Here is a 23,003-nt window from a genome sequence, read left to right as displayed (position 1 = left end):
TTAGAAAACAACTTTAAAGAACTGTCTCATTGAGATTTACTCAGATACTGCTGTTGTAGACAGGAATATAAACTTACAGGAGAAATTGAGGGAGAAGAGGGCAGTAAATTGAGTGAGGTCAGAGGCTTCATGTGTGATTATGGAGGTGGGGTAACAAACATGAGATTGGTCAACATGAAAGGTTTTACTTTGTGTGTGCTACAGGCAAAATGTGCATATTTAAGCATCTTGCTGCAAAGCTCAGCTGGAGACTGGTAGCTTGTGGTGTATGTGAGCCCTTTCTAATAAAAATAGCAGCTCTTTGGGTGGGTGAGTAGTTGTTTGGGGTCACATGGGTGAAGTGTTTGCACAAGCTGGTTCTCACAGCTTTGCTTCTTGTGTCAGGAGAACCTGTGTGCATCTCGGGGCAGGGATGCACTTGAATCTGCTCTGAAACACTTCCACTGGTTATTGAGGCCTTATTGCCATCAGGACCAGTGTGTCCCAGGCCAGGGCATGTTTGTTCATGAAGTTATAAAGTAAAGCAGGGCAAGGAGTTTGTCCAGTTGGAAGCCTTTTTTCCCTTCCACAGTGTTAATTTTGAGTTGGATCAAATGATGGAGTCACAGAATGGTTTGGGTTGGAAGGGAGCCATAGTTGCCCAGCACAAGCCCCAGCACAGGGTCTCAAAAATTACTGTAGTAAAAGATTTGCAACACCACCATGAATGACCCACATCAGGGCATCATTGACTGCACAAGAGCACAGCATGGGCAATGTTGGATTTCTGTGTTTGGGGCAGAGAGGAGAGGAGGCAGAGTCTGGCAGCAGGGAGGACAAGCAGTTGGCTTCCAAGGTTTACAGCTCTCAGATGTGTACGATGTGGTCCTGAGGGGTCTGCTCCTGATGTCCTGTGTGCACATGGGAAATGTTCGACCTGGTCAGTGACAGGTGTCGTTCTCTGCTTAAAAAGTCTGTGTGGTGTGTGAGAAAAGGCCATATTGTGACAAATGTTAGGCATACAACTTGGATAGCCCTTGTCCCAGAGAACTTGCAGCCTAATCTGGGTGCAGATTTGTGTCCCTCCTTTTGTAGACCGGGATGAAAAGCCAGAATAAGTGACCTTCTGAAGGTGTCATAGGAATTCTTTAATGGAGAAGGACATTCTTGATGTGTTAGTCATTTTTTTTAACCTCAAACCCATCTGCTGTCAGCAAAAGACTCTTTAGACCTGTTACACGTTTCAGGTTCTCCCAAATTCCCTTGAACCAGTTGGAGTGGGCAAGATGGGACATGCTGTACTTTGTGAAAACCCCAGATTTTGCCAAGTGTGGAGATGGCAGTCCTCCCACACTGCTCCAAGTTGTACTTCCTGTCCCTGATAAACCTGATAAGATGGATGTCAAGAGAGCCAGCTGGATGAGGAAATATTTATTCCTTTATTTGACATGGTTATTAGTTTGAATATATATTTATTTGGAGCATTTTTGGTCTGCATGGTCACATCTCTGCATTAATGGATTAACAGGAATAATCTTAGGAATAGCAAGTAGCTCCATCAGTTGTGCTTTGCATGAAAGGGAAGGACTAGGCAGTATCTTTGGATTAGTTCCCTTTTCCTCTGTAGATCAGTTTTATTTTGGTACAAGTCTCACTAAGTATGTGAGTAGGTGTCTGTCTCTCTTAGAAGTGGATGATAGGAACTCTCTATTGCAAGAGAGGTTTTATGCTGGAAAGTAATGGTTTTGGTGTAATTCTTGTGATCCAGATGTTCAGAGATCATCTAAGAATCCTGAGGGGATAGAGGAGAATGTTACCAGGACATCAAACAGCCAGTTTCCACTGCTTTTCTAGTTAAATAAGAATAGTTGCTTGACAATTACTCTTTTTTTGACAGCTGGAAAAAATGTATCAACTTTTTGCTCGAAAAGCAAAAGATAAATCACTTGGGAACTTCCTTTTCTGCTAGAAAAGAAAGGCAGGTGGGGGTGGACACATCTAGGAAAACTATTACAGGAGAGGGGTTTGTTCATTTTCAACAGGAATAAAATCCACCTTCTGCTGAGTTCCAGTGCCTGCCTTAAGACAGAATCGTTGAGTAGTGACAAGAAGCTGTTTCCAGTTCTGCTGTCAAGGGATTATTGTGGGTAGACAAAAGCCAGGAAGCACAGAATCAATGGCACAGAGATAGAATAAGGTACCCAGATGCTGAGGTTTGGAGCCTTAGAGATAACCCCAGAGGAAATCTCAGTCTGTAACCTTATCTTAGGTATTCCCACAGAAATATCATGAAATCTATTATTTTTTCAATTAAAACAGCTCAAATTTGAGACAAGAAGTTATTCTGAAGGACATCTGATACACATTCAGTAGATGGAGGATTATGTAGAGAAATTACCTGGCAAATATCAGTCGAGAATGAACAAGTGTCAAGAGCTTCCTGCTTGTGTTGAATTATAATGTGTAGCACCTAATGCCATGGGAGCTTGTGCCAGGCTGAGCTTCAGAGGGAAAGGACATGCCAAATAAATGTCACTAGGGAAGAGGATGCTTATGGGCTAACTAAGAACTGAGGAAAACAAGGAGCTGAAATCTATCCAATATGTAATTTTCTTCACAACTAAAGCATCTTGTATCTAGGAGGTAAAAAAAAAAATAAAAAAAAATCTCTCTTCTTTATTCTGGACACCTGTTTTATGATGTGTTTCCAGGTCAGCAGAGATTGTTGTCAGGAGAAATGAAAAAGATATTTCACTCTCTGTGCATACCCAGCTCCTGTGATGTTCTGAGAGTCTAACCAAACAAAATTCCCATCCAACTTACTGTACACATCACAGCTGGGACTTTTGACCTTTTTATTTCAGCCTTTGTCTTTGCTAGAAGGTATTGGAATGTGTTTTGTGGCATAGGTGTGGGATAGGAAGCTCTGTACTGGAAGCCTGCAGGTGAAAGCCAGTGAACTGTGGTGGTATTGTCCAGACTTTTGTGCCTGTATCACTTGTTTTCTAGAGCAGGGACAGAAGCTCCTTTCCATTCTGCAGGTTTTTGCAAGGTATGGGAATTGTGTGTGAGATACAATCTGTCCCTCGGGGCTCAACCCACTCAGTCTGCCGAGGAGCCCAATTACACTCCTGCTCTAACGAGCCTGTCACACCCGTCACACCCTCCCCACCCGCTTTCTTCCTTTTCTGCTGGCCTGCTCTCCCCTCCTGTCAATTCAACCTCATCAGTATTCCCTGTGGAAGCTCTCCTGGGTGTGGTTAGTCCAACACTCACTCAGAAACCCTGCTCTTCCACGGGGAAGGTGTGGGAGAAACTTTGCTCTCCCGTGCTGTGAAAGCCATGCCTCGTTCACATGTATTTTTCCTTCTTCATGGAAGGGAGCTGTGCTCTTGGGTCTGGTCTGAAATCCACCAAATTCTGCCAGGGAATTCATTGCCCAAACTCTTCTCAGTGAGGCACATCTTGCCCTTCACCTCTGCTCAGAATTTCCACCCAGGTTTCACCACCGTTGTGGAGGTGTCTGCGGGGAGTATTGCATTCACTCAGATATTTGTCATAGACTCAGGAGCAGAGTCCTCCTGCTCTTTGCAGCCAATGTTCTGGGGGAGTATCACGGTAACTGATCACCAGTCTGTTGGCCAGTGTCTGTTAGGTCTAGTTTAGAGACAGAGCTGTGTGGCACAGCACTATGTAGGAACAGATACTCATACTCTGCTCTCATTCCTGGCTCCAGTACTACAGAAAGAAGGCCCAGGATAGGAGAGTCTTTGAGCTACATCCCATTCAGTCTTATTGTGGTCAGTAGCTAGGATTTGAATGGAGCCAGAATTGTCTGGAAAAATCAATATGAGCCACTGAGCAGTGATCTGAGATGCCTTAGGAGAGAGGCTGTGGTTTGCACGTGCAGACACACCTTTCCTGTGACTTCTGTGCTGAACACTGTTGCCATGTTAGAGTTAAGTGAGGCATGACTTACCCTGGTCAGGGCAGTGTCAGAAAAAGCAAAGGAAAAGTCTTTCTTAAAAGGGTACGTGCAGGGTTTCCCCTTTCCCATATGACTGAGAAAGCAGGCAAGGCAGCTGTGTGTGATGGGTCTGTTCTGGCAAGCACATGGCAGGCAGTGCCTGTCACCCCCATCCTTGTCACCTCTGTGAGTCTCTGCCCCTCTGGCTGTTGCAGCAGTGTGCTGGTAGATGAGTTCAGGGGGCTCCTGCCCTGTGGGTCTGTGTAAATAAAGACTTAAACCACTTTTAGCTCTGACAGTTCCCTGCCTCAATCCCAGTCAAATGCAGAAGCCCTTATACTAATTTTGTTCCATAGTTAACAGAGAAAGACCCTGAGCTGGGTTAGTTCTCAATGCGAGTGATCACTGTGGCTGCCAGGACACGTGTGAGGGCAGGTGACATGGAGCAAGGTGGGCCACAGCACTGCCCTTCCTCTGAGACCCCATCTTGGAGCTGAGAAAGCTCAGAAAATATGCTGCACTTTATACAGGAATTTGCCTCATAGTTGGAGGGACCCGAACTCATCTATTTTTCCAGTAGAGTGGAAAAATTAATAGGTTCCCATGCTAATTACAGAGAGTTGGGATGGTGGCTCAGCTGCTGGGGCCACTCCATTCATTTGGATAAGTCATGGGTGTTTATGCAAGGCATAACCCACCCCAAGGGTTCAGCCTACTCTGTACACAGACAAGCACACACCAGACTTCCAGCTCTCCTTCACCACTCGCCTGTGGTAGAGCAGCCCCACTGTTTGTTTTCCATTACATTGCTTCATTTTCCTCCCCTGCTTTTCTGTCAGTTTTCTCCCCTTTTCTAGACACTCCTACATCAGGTTTTTGTCTGTGCTCATCTGCAGTCATTTGCAAAATAGTCCCATCAGGTCTCCTTACATACACAAGCAGTGCCCAGCCATACAGTTTGCTGCATTTTGTCCAAGCCTCTACTTAGTGTGGAGACCCATCACCTAAACAGACACTGTGATGTTTATAATGCCTCCCTTTCCATAAATCTCCACACCTCCATTTTTTTCCACAGACTCCTTGCCTTGTGGGGTGTGACTTAGGGATGTTCAGAGCTGGAGTTGGGAACTCTGGAGTAACCACTATGTTTTTTCCATCCCCACTGAATTACAGCTGGACCTTGGGGCAGTCACTTAATTCTAATAGACTTCCTGAAGCATCTCAATCCAGATGCTGGGCTCTGAAAAGGCAGAAGTATTTTTCCAAAGGTGTTGAGCAGTTTGGCTTGAACTGAAGTCGGCAGTTGTTGATGTCTGTGTTTCTGGAAAGGAGGTCACTTGTTTAAAGAATCTAAACCTGGACTCTGGAGGCACTCAGCATTGAAAGATGTTGTTTGGGTAAACACAGCTTTTGTGCAGGATGTTTTTTCAAGAGTCTAGATATGGATTTAAGCTTTTAGGTCCCAGCTTCTTGCTGGGAAATGTTCTGACTCTCTTCTCAGATCCTGTTTGTGCAATGCCCTGCTGCTCATACAGACAAGAGCAAGTTGGCTGCCTTAGGTTAGCCTTGGCTGCATCAAATATTGCTTAAAAAAAGCCCTGTAGGAAAAGGCCTTGTGTACAGTTCCTGCTCTCTCCTGCTGTGCTTGTGCTTCAGGCAGTGGAGCATCCTTCCACACCCTCTGGTGTCCCTCCTCCTCAGCTCTGCCCCTCAGTGCAGACATCAGCTCTGGCATTTCCCCACCTTGACTTGAATTTGCAATACCTTTTAGAAGGTTCCACCTCCCTCCTTTGTTCTTTACCTTTAGTTCAGGGGTGCCTTCTCCTCCCTTTACACCTGCTGCTTCTTCCTCTCCTTTGTGATTTTTATTCTCTCCGGTCCTTATGATCTCCCTCATCAGTACATGAACCAAATGCAATTGGATCCAAGTGCTGATTTTTAATTTATTAAATAAGGGGGTGGAAGCTGAAGGTCTGTGGGCGAGCAAAACTAGCTTGCCTAGTCTTAATAAGCATGGGAGTAGATACTGTCTGCTCTGGGCTGGTCCTATTTGCAGAGCCTGAAGTGCTTGAGGGCAGAATTAGGCAATGGAATGAAGTGCTTCCTCTGTTGAGGCCACCAAAGGAGGAGGTAGTCTTGCTGTGAGTTTGCTGCTTTGATCACACTGTCGTAGGCAGACAGCTGAGGACATGATGTTACTGAGACATTGGAGACAACAAGGATGCTGTTGCTGTAAAGATGAAAAGTGCAACGTTGTGACTCTCACCCAGCCATACTGGATGTCTGGAGGGGTTGAGTGCAGTTATCTGGGGTCCTGCTGTGCTTTCATGTCAAAAAACAGGAGCTGGGAAAGCTCCTGTTGAGTATTGGCCTGTTCTGCATTGTCTCAAGTGAAAGGATGAGAGGAAATGGCCTTAACTTGTGTCAAGGGAGGTTCATATAAGATATTAGGAAAAAAAATGTTCACTGAAAGAGTGGTCGGGCATTGGAATAAGTTGCCCAGGGAGGTGGTGGAGTCACTGTGACTGACAAGGTAAATACTGAGGCTGTTGAGTGTCTTGCAACCTGGGGATAAACTCCGGGAATCTCTTCTTTCAGGGCTGCTCAACAGGTGAAATTATGAAGGTAAATGGCATTTCTGATGGATGGCCAAAAATAGGGTGAACGGGGAATCACCTGGTAGCTCCAGAATGGCTTTAAAAATGGGGTCTGTGGTATGGAATGGAGCAGTGTAGGGGCAGTGCCATGGGGAGTGCAATCCCAAACCATTAGCTCTGATCCAGCACAGCTCTTAAACATGTGTTTAATCTGCAGTGTGAGTAATCCCATTAAAATCAGCAGGGCTGATCACTGCTGTGCTGTGTTTGGACACACTGAACGAGGTTTGGGCTGTACTGCCAGGAACTGTGACACTTACTGTCCTCTCCCCAGTTTTTACGAGTATGGGATTGCTGTGGGCACTGATCTTGGAGATGTGAAAAACGTAGTCTCAGGTGGTGTTTGTGCCCTGGTGCTGCCCCCAATAAAGTCCTCATTCCCAGGTAACTAGGAACATGCAGGTCCCTTTTTCCAGCTTCAGGGTCAGATGTGAGTTTGAGTGCATGGATGTTAGAGAAACACAAGAGCCATGGCAATTAAATAATCTCTTTTAATAGGTAAGGGATAGGCCAGCTGGTTGTTTGAACCATTCTCCGTGTGTGTAAAAAAATATCCTGCTTCAAAATTAATCTTATTCCACAGATTTGATGGTTTGGTTTAGATTTTGGAGAGAGATCAAAAATCCTAGCAGTATCATAAAGCTGTTCCAAAAAAATAGGCACTTATTGATAAATAGATGTGAACAAAGCTGGAAATGGGCAGTTCTGTGGCTGAAGAGAAACAGTATCGTCGTGTCATGAAAGAGGCAAGTTTGTCTTTTTGATTGTTTAAAAAGGCATAGGAATAGAGTTTAAAGTAATGCTATGTGACAGTGGGAAAGACTAGAAAGGAAGGGAGAAGGTTGTGTGTACACAAATATATCTTAAACATTAGAAAGCTGGGAGGAGGTCCCCATAGCAGGACATATTTTCGTTAGATGTTTTTGGGATTTGTTAGATAAATACGGATCACAGCTGATAAACAGTTGGTTTGGGGTTTTTTGCTGCTCTGGGTTAGACTCCCACTGCTCAGGGGTGGTAGAGAGAGTGTGTAGGAACACATAGCACAGCGTGTTCCCTCCACTACAAAAATGCTGAAAGGTTTAAGGTTTCTTCAGCCAGAAGCTGAAGGGGCTGAATCCAAGTGATCATGTTGAGTAGCTGCTGACAAATCTGTTGTTGCAAATTTGTCTAATTCTTTTTAAATGAACATGTACCTTTCTCCTCTTACCCTGTGGCAGTGAGTCCCGTAACATTTTGATATTTGTTAAAAAAGGTATTTTCAGTCCCTTTTTGCCTGATACCTCATGATCTCAAAATGTTTCTCTGTCCCTGTGTTGCAAGGGATGATCATTCTCTCACCCTTTCCATCACTGATCATGATTTTATTTCTTCATCAAACCACTTTGTGGCCTTCTTTTTCTTAGCTGAAAAGTCCCAGTTATTACATCTCCTTGTATGATTTGGCAATGATTGAATTAATTTTCAATTAAACACAATACTTTCTAATGAAGCCATTTGCTCATTAATGCCTCTAATTTTGAGTTGAGATTTGTATGGATTTTTTATGAACTATGGAAGGAATATGAAAGGACTTAGAGCATAAGGTATGTGCAGTGTCAGAGTATGTGAATTCTGAAGCCAAGGGAGCTTTTTCATGCCCAAGGAGTGTCGGTGACACAACACTAAACTATGGGTGGATAGAGAACAGAAAACCTCAGCTGGGGGCTGCATGTTCATGGTGCTGTGCCTGCAATCCACTGAAATGCCCAGTTCTTGTTTGGATCAGCAAATGCTTGGGCTCAGCTGATGCAAATTCCTGAAACCTCAGTGCGTTGAGAGCAAGAAAATCAATGTGGCAACGTGAAACATGGTCCATTCAGATTTAAGCATTTTGGTCCATTTCAATTAATCTCAGAGATCAGAGTGCAGTAGTCATTTCCATCCTTCTTGTGTGACATTTATTGCTACCCTGACATTTTTCATTGTTGTTATACCAAGTGCCTTTACCTGGAGAAAACAGAATTGCTCGTGTTGAAGGGAAGTGTGCTGGAATTTACAGCATTCAGGAAGGGAGGAGAAATTAATTTGCTTCGTTTTACTCTGAATGAGAGCAAATGGGGAAATGCCAGGATTTCCAGGGGCATGCATATATTAAGGGTTTCTTCTGTTTATTATTACTGCTCTGCATGCCTTATTTCTTTCCAGCTCTTGGAGATGGGACTGGCCTGGTTAGATGCTACTGAACAGGGAGAACCAGCCAGCCCATGCAGCCCTGAGCCCTTGGCCTTGTCTGCCCTTTGGGATGCCTGTCTTTGCTTCAGTTTTGGGGCCCTTCTTTCAGTGGGGATAGAAAATCAAAGCTCTCAGTCAGAGGGGACAGCAGAAGGCTCTATGCTTGAGATTCTGCTGCTGGCAGACCCAGAAGTCAGACTTTACTGGCAGGATACAGATCTGGACTTGAATTTTGGTTGCAGACAAGTCAATTTGACCAGAAATGTGACCTCTCAGCTCAACATGGGGCTGCAGTGAGTGCAGTGATCTCTCCCTCTTGACTCACAGGCAGTGCAGTGGAACCCTTCAAATTGTAGTTTTAGGAAATTAATAGGTTTAAAACTAAAGGCATTGGGGAGAGTGAGAAAAATTGTCACTAGTCATCCAAAGACTGTCCTTTAAAACGTGCAGAGTGTTTACAACTTTCCTTCCATAACGTCCCGTGGCCAGTGCTTACATTGAGTACTGATGTCACTGGTGTGGTGGAGTAATGTCTCCAAGGCAGGGACAGGTTGTTACGTACACCTGTCTCCTGGAGCACAGGAGGGAGTCAGGAGCAATCTGCATCCCAGGCCATCCTTGCAGTGGTTACAGGGCCAACAATGAACCTTGATGTGTGGGTAGGAGAGTCCACGTGGCTCCCTGGAGTCACATCTCCTCACCACGAGCAAGGGAAGATGGAGAGTGGGAGGATGGAGCAGGGAGCACATTAATCTCTTGACTCATCTTCTCATCAGTAAATTCTTTCATTTGCAGGATGAAAGGGAGTTACAGGAAAGAGCTCTGAGGCTATGCCATATTTGTCTAGGGCTTGGGCTCCCAAATCAGGCACATTTCCTGCCATGGTGCCTTACACTCTGGCCCTGCTCTGATCTCAGGCACATGGGCCAGAGACAGCACAGGCAGAAGCTGAACCCCCATGGCTGCACTTCTCAACTTGTGTTAAACTAAGCTGTTGGCCTCTGTGGCCCTGAAGGACATGATCTTCAAGGCAGTGTGAACAGAGGGGCTTGGTGGTTGTGGTGGTGGTGAGGCTGACAGCTTGTTATCTGGGAGTGACAGACCAGCCTGGCCACCCTATTCCTGCCTCGATCAGTGCATAAAGAAGGCAGTGTGCATGGTGTGGGTCCTTCAGCAGCGGCTGCCCTGTGAGGAAGGAAGGGTGAGATCCGTCTCCCAGTGGTATGTGCCTGTGGAAGGGATGCTGCATCCAAACTGGGTCTGTAAACTGTCTTTGGCGTCAGTGGAGGTCTCATCAGTGCAGGCAGCAGAGCCAACATAGCCATTCATTTCATCCCGCTGGGTGAGCCTGTGTGCTGTTTGTGTGCTTGAGGAGCATGGTTGGATACTCAGGGCTGAGAACCAGAACAGGTCTGACTTACACGACGTAGAACTCTGGCACAGGAATTTCAGATTTTTCTGTGAAAAACTTCCTTAATTCTCTAACTGCTGTCCAAGCCCAGAAGACTCTTCCAGAAGAGTTCTCTGGCATTGCCACTGCCTTTGTGCCAAGAGCATGGTGGGGTTACCCTGGTTCAGGCCTGCAGTGACTCAGGGGTGGATCAGGCCCCTTGGCTGGATCCAGCTGCCAGCAAACTGCTCAGCATATGCTGCAGGTTGGCAGAGCCTCACTGAGTCCCTAAGTCGCAGGGGTTGACGATGTCTTCACAGACATTGTGCCAGCACCACAAGCAGCAGCTCTTCCAAACTTCAGGTCACGAATTCCTGTCTGTTTATATTCCAGGCTGCTGTTTCAAAAGACAAGAAAAAGCTGATATCATCACTGTGTTCTTACACTGAACACCTTGCTTGTGATAGAGCAGATGATTGTTTAATTGTGCACTTAGTTCAAAGTGTGCCACCTTTCAATCCAATTTTAGCATTTGTTATTGCTACTTGTACCCCAAGGAAGTGTCTTCCTCTGCTCTGGATTCATCAGGACCTCTTGTATAATCATCCCTGTAAACAGCTTGCATGGCTCTGGAGAAGACCAAGCTCCCAGACCCATCCCTGTGTCCCTACTCTGCTATTCCCCAGGAGTTACACAGCTTCAGCTGCTCCAGGTCTGCTAACAGACATGAGCTTCGTTCTGGCCCTGGTTGTTGGTGGGGCATATGAAAAAGGTGCAGCTGCTTCCCTCCCAGCTCCTACTTGTCTTAGATCATTGTGGGCACACTCTCCATCCTGAACCTCATGGCTTCCCACATCTTTGAAGCTTCATTTTGGTTGGGACACTGATAAAGTGAGGTCTGTGGTGTGCATTTTTGGACTGGTGTGCGAGTCAGTTCCCTGCATGGAATGAGGGTGTGGGAGATCAGAAGGAAGATGGGAGAAAACTGCCCGTGTGTGCAAAATGCCATTCTGCAGGGTTGTAATTGGTGATCCCAAGGGCAAACATCACAGACACAGCAGGGATCTTCACACAAGGATGCTCCCAGATTAAAGTGTCTTACTCTAAAGTTTCCCAGATTAAAGTGTCCTACTCTAAAGTTTCCCTCATGTGCAGCAGATTAATTATGCTTCAAAACCTTTAGAGTGGTGGATGCTTGGTCCTGTGGCCCCAGCACCAGAAGGTCTGCCTGTAGGGATAAGAGAGATCTTTTACTCTCCTTGGTGCTCTGTGATTTCCGGGAGCTGGTTCAGCCTGGGATGTAGCTCCTGAGCTGGCTTCAGGGGTACACTGAGTGCTGAGGAGCTTCCCAGAAAGGTACCCTTCTCCTCTGGCAGGGGATCTATGTCCTCTCATTTTCTAGGCCGGCTCTCTGCTGAGGTGTACAAGAAAATCACGACACCATCCAAGTGGATGCTTTACCTCTCAGTTCTCAGCAGTCCTCTGTGCCAGTTGCTGTCTTGCCAAAGTAGTGGGAGCTCCTGTGCTTAACCCGTGCCTTTGCATTTTGCCCCCAAAAATGCAGTGCACACTCATGGGCTGTGACCAGCTGTGCTGAGCAAAGCTCAGGGAAGCCCAGTCTTCATCAAGGAGATCAGCAGCCATGGACTCCACCTAGCACTGCCATCCCTGTGGGAACATCTGGGGTTTGCCCAGTGCGATCATGAATAAATTTAGTACAAATATATGTGCTGCATGTGTCCTTGTTGGAGGGGTGAGAGATAAAACCGTGCTTGGGTGAGAGTCACAGGTCATCTTTGAAGTCTAAAGAGCAAGTAATCAATTACCACAGGCCTGCCTGCAGGCCTTCAGTAAATCTGGCTGCTTTCCAGGGCAGAAATAATAGCAGTGTCCTTTGCCAGGTAATTTTCCAAATGATTATTTTAAATAATATGTTGCTGTGATCCAGCAAAAGAGTTTGGAGATTTATGAGGGCGTTTGTCACTGTGGGGAAAAGCAGGCGGTGAACTCTGCGGGTTGGCAGTGAGCAGCACGGGGCAAGAGGCACATCAAATACTCAAGTCTCTCATTGCTCAGGTCCACTCTGGGTTTGGAGAAACAGGAGACAGGGACATACATCTCGTCCCTGAGTGCTGGCTGCCAGCATCCCAGCATCCCAGGTGGTGCAGATGGTGCTGGAGCTGCTCTGAGGCAGGAGGAGACACAGGGGAGTGGTGGTGATAGATTGCTCCTCTCCCTTCCCGGGGCAGGTCTGAACAAAAGGCGAGGGAGGTTTGTTGGGCCTGGATCCATTACCCCTTCCTGTGGTGAAGGCTGAGACAGAGTCTTGTTTTAACAACCTGGCTTGGAAATGAAGATTGTGGCGTTGCATAGAAACTGTTCCAACCAAGCCCTGGAGAACAGGCTCTTGTAGGTGCCTCAGGTTACTCTGACCATCTGCCTGCTTCTATTTTATTTTATTCTTTAAAAGCAGAATTAGGATATCTTAAACCTAGGCTTTTTTTTTTTTTTAATTTCTTGCCTGTTTCTTGGATTTTGAAGTGGAGGTGGGAAATACTGCAATTGCTTCAGGACTGACATATGTCTTATAAATAAATAGTTTGACTCTTTTCCTATTAACTGTGACCCAGAGCAAGTGGGTCTAGTGGAAGGTGTCCCTGCCCATGGCAAGGGGTTTGGAACAAGGTAATCTTTAGTGTTTCTTCCAACCCAAACCATTTTATGATTCTGTGATTAAATAGCTTATGATGGCTTTGTCAGTGTTGTGGACGCACTTCTAGTGGGATTTGGCAGATGGGGCTGCCAAGGTGGAGTGAAAGAGCCTCAGTGAAGCTGAGAATCTGTCCTGTGGTGTAGGAAGGGAAAACAGCACATCCTGATAGAAACATATGGCAAAAAATGCATGTCCACATCATAATAATGGCATTTTCTTTCTCCTTCCTCCAGGTTATCTTGCACCCCGAAACCTTCCTAGTGCAGGCTTCTTCCCATTCTTGCAAACCGTGCTGTGTGATTCAGATGCCAGGTGTAAAGGCACACCATACACACCAGAAGATTTGCTGCCAAGACTTAGTGACATCTCATCTCTCAGACTGTAAGGGAATCTGAATATTTCTGGGTGTTAGAAGCTGTAAAGCAAGACTTGCTTTGAGGTGGAGGGAGCAACCATGCATGTCTGTGTGTGCAAGTTTGTCCACAACAGATGTACCTCAAATACCTGTTATAACAGATATCTGACACTTAGAAATGAGAAAATGAGCTGCAACATGGACACTTCAAAAATGTTCATAATAGGGACAGCTCTCAGTAATGTGTCCATCAAGTCACACTTGATACTTGAAGGGAATTTTACTCCTTGAGAAAAATGCTTCTGCTCACCCAGATCAGAGCAAAGAAACTTTTGTGCATGACTGTGGGTCAGGTCAGTGGGTAAGACTGATCTGCCACCCTAGTGATCGGTTCAGGGCGCTTTGGCTGGAAGTGGCAAATGTTCCCCAGCAGCTCTAGTCTGAGATACATTTGTTCTGGAGTGACTGCTCTCCCAGCAGATCCTCCAGGTGCCAGTCAGAATGGGTGTCCTCTCTGCAGGCCATCAAATGTGTTGGGAAACAGATGAAAATGAAGACACAATTTTTGCCCACAATGTACATTTGCAGTGTGGAGCTGGCTGGGCATGTTTTGTTGGAACATCATTTTGCTGAAATTGAAATGTTCAGCGGAAGCATTTCAATCTATTGATGTTCCACTTGAAGCCAAGTAGCATTTGCTTTGAGCCTTGCCAGCCAGGGTTGTTTCTACATCTTGGCTGCCTGGTTCTGACACACCCCTGGGGAACATGCCACTCTGAGGCCTGGCTGGTTCATGGAGAGCTGAAAATCTGGGCATCTCACAGCGTCCCTGGTTGCTCATCTTTGCTTTCTGGTGAGAGGCTGCTCCGTAGTGGCTATGTCAGAGCCTCAAAATCCCTCTTGGCCAGAGCTTGGGAGCCTGAAGAGCTAAGGTGGGCCCCATGCCTTCCACCAGAGAGCCCATCAGGCAAGATGAGGGATCCTGGGGTTGGTGGGTCCTCCTTAGAGTAGAGGGGCCATCGTTTTCCAGGCCAAGTCAGTGGTCAGGATCTCTCTTTGGGTAGAAGGATGACTAAGGATGTGGCGACTGAAGTTACACAAGGTGAATCCTAATCAAATTCAAGGTCATGCATCAGAAGAAAAGGGGGAAGGCAAAGCCACACTGAGACTGGATGCCTGGATTCACAGCTCTTCTTCCCTCAGTGTCATTGTTTTTCCCTGGGCATGCTAAACAATGGTTAATTTGGGGTATTGAAATGAAGAAATGGGAGCTTCCAGAGCCAAAGCTGGAGGTCTTCCATGGGTTTCAATAGCTACAAATCCTCCTTGCTTTCTGTTTTTGGTTTCTGAAAAACTGTTTAGGAGATAACTGGTTTTCTGTGCCAACTGAAAATCAAAAGATTTGGCCAAACTATAGATCAAGTCAGATGAGTCGTTAATAAACATCTTGACCACTGTTGATGCTCAAAGTTGGCTGTGTGCAGTATCACTGCAGCTGTGTGGCCACAGCCACCCTTGGGAGGTCATGTCAGCCTTAGAAATATATTGTATTCTACAAGAAACAACACTAACTGTGAAGTAGCCACAGCAAAACTAGTGGATACAGCAGAGTCTAAAACCTCGGGAAAAGGTCACCTGGGAAAGGGAAAGCTCCCGATGAATAGGTGCAGCTCTGCCTTGGGAGCAGAATCACCTTGGGTGAGTTTGTCACAAAGGCAAAGTGTTTCAGCTGTGACCCTTCACTGTCTGGATATATTATTGTGTAATATTCTGCAGTTTGTAATATTCAGCTAATCCAGGCTGTTTTTCTCCTCTCCCATTGTGCAACTCACAGAAGCTCTTATTAAACTTGCCCTAAAACTGTTTTGTACCAGTGGTCAGCAGAGACGATGGGCAAGCTTCTCATCTTTGCTTCTGTTCCTTAGAGCCATTTGCTAAGGTGTGCAAGACATGGTTGCTTGAGGTTTCCCTTACTAAAATGGAACTAAGTCCAAAAGCCAAGCTCAACACCAACTTCTTCCACCCTTTCTTTACTCCTGTAGTGAAATGTTTGGGAAGGATGAATTAAGATCCCACTGTCTGGAAGAATTTCTTGGTAAGGGCATGCAGATTATAGTGCAATGGAGTTCTGCACTTTTGCTTCCCCAAAATACATGCCAGGCCTCTAGAAGGAACCAGGCTTCTGCACAACCCAGATTTTACCACACCTGCCATGAAATCCAGCTATAGACACATTCTGAGGCAATGCAGTAAAGTGTGAGCTTAATTATAAGGAACTGTGAGCTGTGACAGGTGGCTTTTTTTCTTTCTTTTGTTCTTTCTTTCCCCAGTAAGAGGAGGAGCTCATCCACTGTATCCAAGGACAGCCATCCATCAGCATGGAGTGCAGAGGTTCCTAAAAGCAGGAACGCTTCGCTGGGTAGGTTATTCACTGCTCCACAAAGTTCTGCTCTTTGAAGGCTGACCTTTTGAAGCTCTCTGGACAGAGATGCAATTCTTACAGCACTGCTAAAATGATTTATGTGTTCTATACAGGCACATGACCGTGGCCATGACATTAGTGCAAATTCTTGGGAATAAGTGCAAGTAACTGTCTGTAGAAAAGACTTTTGGAACTTGGCCAAGAAACCAGGATTAAATGGTTGCACTTCACAGGAGCAATGCAAGATCACAGATTGATTGGACATTAATTAAAGACCTGGCTATTTATGGAATATTGCCCTTTTACTGCCCACAAATTCGCCATAAACAGCTTATGATTTTTTTCAAATGTGTTTTTATTCACAGTTATCCAGCAAATAAGTTGTCTTCTGTGCCACAGTGCGTATTTATTGTTGGTGATGTTCTCCTCTGATGTGATTCTCTTTCCTGAAGGAACTTTCAGACTGAAATTTTCCATAAAATCGTTACAATTATTATTTATTGATGGTAATGGCTAGTACAGTCCACAAGCCATCGTGATGGATAGTCCTTTCTCCAGGGAGCTCACGATGAAATGAATGATTACAGATTTGCATTTGCCTCTTCTGCTCCAGCCCTTCACTGTTCCAATTAGCACTCTTGCCAATGCCCGCACTCTGTGGTGCACAGACAGAAAAAGGCAGAATGCAGAAGGGACCAAACACAGAGGCGTGGGGGAAAAAGCAAATCAATGAACAGGTCTGGGAACTATTGACTCATGGTGGTGGTCAAGGAGGAACTCAGCTCTACCTCTTATTAAAAAAAAAAAAAAATAAAAATCATAGGTCAGGCCCCATGTTACATGTTACAGAAGGAAACAATGTCATCCGGGATTTAATCACATCAGAAAAAAAACCCTTAAACACTTATAGGGTGCCATTGGCTGTACCTTTGAAAACGCATTAACAATGCAGAGGTGACAAAGCTGCAGGCAGCTGTCCTGTGTCCTGCTTTGATGTAGCAAAGAGCTTAAAAGACATTAAGTAAAATACAGTGTTTCAAACTGTTGTTGCAGCATTTGGGGATTTGGGATCTCATGGAGAAAAAACCTTTGGGAATATTTCATCACCATCCAACTTGACTTCCAGCATCAACACGTTCAACAAAATCCTCAGTTTTGGGAGGGTAAGTTTGTATTTGCATAATAGCTGAGTGTGAACCTTTATGTATCGTCGTGTTTAAAGAATTAGAAGCTCAAAGTACCAACATAGAGCTTTTATTACTTCTGGATCTCCCCTATTATGTGAATGTGCTTTATTTTGGGAAGGCAGTGATTGTGGGTGGAATTTTAAGCTTTGTGGTAAGTTTATTATCCTCTAAGCAGAAGCCAGGTAAACCATACACCTTTGGGACATAATGCCATGAAATACCAAATATGGACACACACAGTACCCTGAGATATTTTGTTCATAACTTGTCTGAGTTAAGGTGTTTAGAGTGTGGGGTTTTTTCAGGGGAAATTAAAGATACCATGTCACAGGCTTTTCCATTCAATTATTTATTTCCCCATGAGTTCTTTCTGTGGCATCAGAGGAACTCTGTGTTCATTCTGTAGGTATAAGTCATATATAGGAACAACTCCTTTGTAAGGGAACCTTGGTACAACGTAATGGACACTGCTATGCTTATGTTCTTGTGTTAAGGCATACAAACACACACATTTCTCTTTATACCACATGAGGAGTTTGAGGGACTTTAGTGACACTGTTCAGCTGCTGGAATCCTGTCTGTGTGTAAGTGCTTGTAATGACAATGCTTTTCAGATGGCACTACTATCCCTTAAAAAAAGTCTCCCCACTGCATTTAAAACCGTCCCAAATAGAATGTTTCTTTACAACTGCCTTGAACATTTTGCCTTTCTCTCAGAGCCAGACCCAACATTCAACTGCAGCCACTCTCAAAGTCCTGCTGTGTGAGGTCTTGTCGCGGTATGTGGCACATCCCGGTGTCACTGGAGAGAGGATGGCGGCCAACATCCACCACACCTTCTGCTTCACTGACTCGTCACTTTTGGAGTCGTTTGCCCAGGAGTTCAGGAGTCAGCTCTCTCAGGTGAGTGCCTGGGACCTGTCCTGGTGATGCAACTGGGAGCTGTGGTGCTTCACACACGTTGTGCAGTGTTTGGGAGCTAGAGCAGGGCCCCTCCTGGCTAGGAGCTCATCTCTATACCTGAGTGCACACAGTGCATGATGAGACTGAGCTAATTCTTGGGGATAGGATTAGCCCAAAGACCTCCAAGTTGAGTACACAGCTCGGAAAGCCAAGGATCATCCACCCGCTGAGGGTTCTTACCATGCCTGGGCCTTGTTTCTCCTCTTCATTTGCCCTGCTACACTGACAGGTAGATAGAACAGCCTGAGGATGAGGTGTAAATAAGAATATTTAAAGCTAGGGAGGGCAATAAATTTAACTGTGTATTACCTCAGCTGTATAACTTCATCCAGTAACTCCTGCATCTGATCCAACAATCCATGATTGAAGCAGTACTTGTCTTTGGGAAAGCAATATAATTAAAGCAAATGAATCCTGTAAAGGTAATGCCTTCTTTCTTTTTTTTTTTCCCCCCAAGGTAAGGATTGATATTAATTTTTCTTGAATTCCCAGTCTTTAGGCTCTTTAGGACATTGTGAATTGTAAGGCTTGTCTGAACAGAGAATTTATTGTACAATCTGGAGTGTGAAGGTAAAGCACAGTCACTCTCTCAGTTATTGCCTGTCACTAGAGTCCTTTGGATGTATTGTTTGTAGACTTGCATGCAAGTGCAGTGCAAGCTGAAAAACATAAAAGGACCCACCAGCAGCAAGGGTTCTTGTTCTTAAATAATTTCTTGCATTGTTATTTGTTAAGGTGCAACACAACCCACAGTACCAGGAGACATTTGTCAGTGAAATGGTCTCGTTTCTGACACTCATCTCCCAAGTGCAGAATGACACCTCCCTGTGGCATCTCCTTTTGCTGGCCCCAGATGTGTTACAGGACAACATGCAACTGCAAGACATAATTGATTTCCTTCAGAATCCAAGCAGGTAAAATAGAGAAAATGCCAGGAGAGGCACTGAAAGTTGGTGGGTTTATGTATTGGCCTCTAAGGACATCACCTCTCATCTTGAAAAGAGAGTATTAGTTTAAAAGCATGATTTGTTTGGGAAATGATGTGGCTCCACACTAATGCATCTCTGTGGACTGTGAGCAGTGTGCTGATTCTCAATGACTCTTGTGTCACTTTTTAAATAGAAGCTGAAATGAAAACTCTGAGTTTTCTTCGAGCCTGCTTAGAGGCACTGTCATGCCCTTGTGCAGAGAGGAAAGCTGGTGAGCCTCAGCCACTGCCTTTGGCTGAAGAAAAGCCCTCCTGACTGGATAAGGAAAGCAGCTGGCTGCTTCTTTCCAGAAAAGAAATTCCAAATTCAAGTCGCTTTGGAACACCTCAAGGTCTTGTAGGGGAGACATAATTTTATTTTTTTAAATGGATTTCCCGATTTACTGCTGGTTTAATCTTTCCAAACTGGTCCCAAGAAAGCAGAGAAGAGAGGGAGCCTGGTTTTTTAGCATATAGGTCTCTGAGCTTGTCTGACTTCAAGAAGAAAGCTCCAGTTATGTACTTGCTCAATGGTTATATGAAAAAAAGACCTGGCTTAACTGCAGGAATGAACTGTGATTAAATATTTGATGCAGGACAATAAAAGCTCTTCTAAAATGATCTTAGCCTTGAAATCCCTTTCCTGGTCTGTAGTTGGGCTAACCTCTCACTGATCTGTGGAAGACTCAAGTTACTCAAGAGATTAGGGGACTCTGTTCCAAATCATCTGCTGGATATGTGACAGACCCTGCTATAAAATATTTTGAATAGTCCAGTTGTTACAGCACATGGAGGACAGCAAGAAACTGAGTGTCTTCAGGCAGCTTTTTGGTTTTATCTTGCATACATGAACAGCTGGGTAAAGATGCCAAAAGAGGTTGTAGAAGCTTTGCCACTTCGATTACACCCAGGCTTAGAGGGACTCACTTTTCATGACTGGTGTGTTGCCAAGGCACTTAAAACCCTGCACATTTAATATCTAGGTAATTTGCCATGCTGCATTGTGAGACCTATTTGTAAGTTGTAATGTACTTATCCTTAAAGGAGTCAGTAGCAGTGTGGCAAGAATTTTAATTTTATTCAGAAATGTTTTGTTCATGCTGCTGTTTCAGTCACAGGATTATTGCATTTGCCTTTACTGGGTTGCAGAATGAAGCCTGAGAACCAGCCCTGTTTGAGTGCCCAGGGAGAATTAATACTTACTGTGCTGCTCTGCTTTGCTCTACAGCTGCAGAGCTGGGCAAAGTTATCATAGGCATGACAAAGAGATACATTGAATTTCATCACCAGAACCGTGCAGTGCTTTTATGCCTGGCATCTGGCACTGTTAGTGTGTGAGTAAAGAGTTATTGCAAAGAGATTGCACAAATAGTGTTTTTAATAATGCTTACAAAAGCACATCTCAGCGAGCCTGGCCCTGTCTCTTACTCAGGCAGTACTGACCTCCTCTAAAGATGTGCTGTACAGGGAATTTTTTTGCTGTATGGAGATGAAGGTATAGAAGAAAAGAACTTTTGCTCATCGTGGCATCTGTATTAACCACATGATAAACGCCACCACCATGAAACAGTAACTTCCAAGTCATGAATTCTATACAAAGTTTAGGAGCAAATTTTATTATCTACAAAAACCTGTTTTGCAGACTGAATTCACAAGTGCTCCTGTTTGTTGCTTTAAGATAGTTTTTCAGCTAAGCATGTAAGCTGAACTTTTTTTCCAAATACAAAGTCTGCAAAAGCCCTGCAAGACTAAAATAAAAGGGCAACAACAACACTTCTTTCCATGTTTGCTGCCTTCTGATCTACGTGACGTGCATCTGCTTTTGGCAAGCCTGTGCCTGCCTCCTCCTCTTGTCTGCTGTTGCTCAACTAAATATGTCATTTATAACTGAGTTTCTTCCCCCTCTAAGACTCTCACTAACAAGCACATCTGCAGAACAAAAATGATGAGCACCAAGTTCACGAAACCTGCATGGAGATGTTATGTTAAATGAGGAGAAAAGAGATCCCTGGTGCTCTGTTCTCACCAGAAGTCTGTTCCCAACGATCAGGATGTATTTATTCATGGCACTGAAATCAGCTCAGCCAGGTTCTCTGTGTATCACCTGCAGAACTTGAGGCAGGCAAGAGATTGTGCATTTCACAGTGACCCTATGCCTGCAGTGAAGAGCTGCTCACCATGCAGGAGAAGCAAAAGGGACTAATAATCACTGTGAAGTTTTCAGTTACCCACACACCTGAACAGACAGTCCCTTAAATGACTTCCTCTGTGACACAATGTGCCTGATTATCAACTTGTTCTTTCCTAAGACTGAAAAATATTCCCTGCTTCCCTGGCAGCCTGGCTATTTAAGTACGAAAGAGGAAAGAAGGAGAATTGGAAATGGTAGTAGTTATTTGTGATTGCTTCTTCCTTCCACAGATTTTGTCCCCTGGGAATCCTTGCTCTCCCTTGAGCCTTGTTTCTTGGTGTCTTTTAGGAGGAAATTCCCCCACAGCAGTGAATCACCTGGCTGGCACATCACCTGGGTGTTTCCTGAGACCTGCCGGGAGGATTTAAGTGGTCTATAGATTTTGCATAACTCTCTAAATAAGTACACCTAATGAGTGCCACACATATGTTTGTGCTAATACACTTCTCTGGCTTTCCCATCAAAGCCCTTGGTATTTGTATTTTGTGCATGATCAAACAAATGATTAGAAGTAGGGGCAATGTCTGTCAGACATTTTAAGAGTGATAGGCTGTACTCCAGCTGTTTCCTATTTGAACACTTGTTTTATTTCTTCTCATAAACCTGTAACTACAATTTATTTTCCTGTTTTTTTTCCCCTTTAGTGTTGTGCTGGCAGCTCAGAATGTCTCTGCATCGCTTTTGACTGATGATAGATCCAAAACTGTTCAGAATGGGGTTACAGATCTTCCATATTCAGTGAACTGCTTGGAGCAAGGTAAGGCTCCTCCACAGAGTCATATCTCTGCTGAAAACCTGTGGTGCTGAGGAGAAGCAAACTGCAGGCTAATAAGTAACCACACAGATTGCACACTGTTCAGGGCTCAGCACATTGGATTCTTCTTTCAGCTTTTTGCAAGTGCGAATAAAATACCTCATTTCAAACAGGGAAGTAAAAAAGCTTGGTTTTGTCAGGAGACAATGAATTAACATGAGTTTGCAGTCTCAGCGGAAGCAGAGAGCTGTAATTTTTTACTTTGATTTTCTTTTTTGAGGTGTGATGTCAAACTCTGCCTCTAGCTGTGGATTCTGTCAAAATCACCTCTGTATTGAGGCAGGGACTGGGGCTGGGCTGCACAACAAGTTGTTGACATCCAGATTAGCCATTGCTCTAAATCCCTGTCACTTAGAGCAGAGGCAGTCCTGGACATCCCCCTCTGGCTGAGGGTGTGTGAGCAGGCAAGGGAAAGGTCCAGCATCTAAATGCTACAAGAGGCAGATCAGGAAATACTGTCCATTCTCTACTTGTTTCATGGAGATTGTGGAAGTTGAGATGGGTAAGAAGAAAGATTAATGCAGTGCAAGTAGGGAAAACATGGAGATGGGGTTAGTGAGAGGGCTGGACACATGAGGATATCAAGATGAGTGTAAATGGCTATGGGGGACATAAATGATGCTGCAGACAAAGCTTATGTGTGAGAAGTTTAAAAGCATCCCTAAATGAAGGAAAAGAAACCGTACTTGGCCACCTTATCCTGCATTACTGATAGCAAAGTGCTCCTAAAGCAGGAGGAGAGCTCTGTTAGCACCCACATCACAGGGACATGGAATTGTTCCTGAGATGGGAAATCATTTCTATGATGCCAGGTAGTGCCTTCACTTCCTTCAGAGAGCCAGGAAGAGTTATATCCCAAAAGAACACTCAAATTTCTAACCAGGATATTGTGTCTTGTGGTAGGAGCCTAATTTCACATATGCATGTTATCCTTGACAGATTTGCTGTATAGCTCTTTCCAGGTTCCAGAATTATGTGATCTTTACTAATATACTCTTTACATTTTTGTTGTAGATAAAGAAAAAAGTTTGGTGACCAGATACATTTGTAATTCCTTTGTTAACTGGAAAGACAAGCAGACTTTAGTGTCTGAATTGGAGGAAGTTCTAAGGTAAGACATTAGCTAAAGTGATATTACTAACAGTGTAATTCAAATCTATGATCTTTGCTCTAAATCACCTTAC

General features: G+C 44.6%; 1 protein-coding gene across 1 annotated transcript in view; it reads left to right on the top strand.

Moving 5' to 3' along the window:
• The window catches only part of ABCA12 (ATP binding cassette subfamily A member 12), an 83,038-nt gene that overhangs the window by 4,407 nt on the left and 55,628 nt on the right, over positions 1–23,003 (top strand). The window contains exons 3-9 of the mRNA XM_017828486.1: positions 13,154–13,301; positions 15,606–15,694; positions 16,751–16,860; positions 17,602–17,787; positions 18,583–18,761; positions 21,650–21,762; positions 22,834–22,930. Of these exons, the coding sequence (XP_017683975.1) occupies positions 13,154–13,301; positions 15,606–15,694; positions 16,751–16,860; positions 17,602–17,787; positions 18,583–18,761; positions 21,650–21,762; positions 22,834–22,930 (922 nt within the window). The remainder of the gene's footprint in view (positions 1–13,153; positions 13,302–15,605; positions 15,695–16,750; positions 16,861–17,601; positions 17,788–18,582; positions 18,762–21,649; positions 21,763–22,833; positions 22,931–23,003) is intronic.

Source organism: Lepidothrix coronata, unplaced genomic scaffold (genome assembly GCF_001604755.1).
Source record: "Lepidothrix coronata isolate B3197 unplaced genomic scaffold, Lepidothrix_coronata-1.0 Scaffold149, whole genome shotgun sequence".
Lineage (NCBI taxonomy): Eukaryota > Metazoa > Chordata > Aves > Passeriformes > Pipridae > Lepidothrix > Lepidothrix coronata.
Note: the sequence above shows the minus strand (reverse complement) of the source record. Positions and strands in the feature narration are given on the sequence as shown.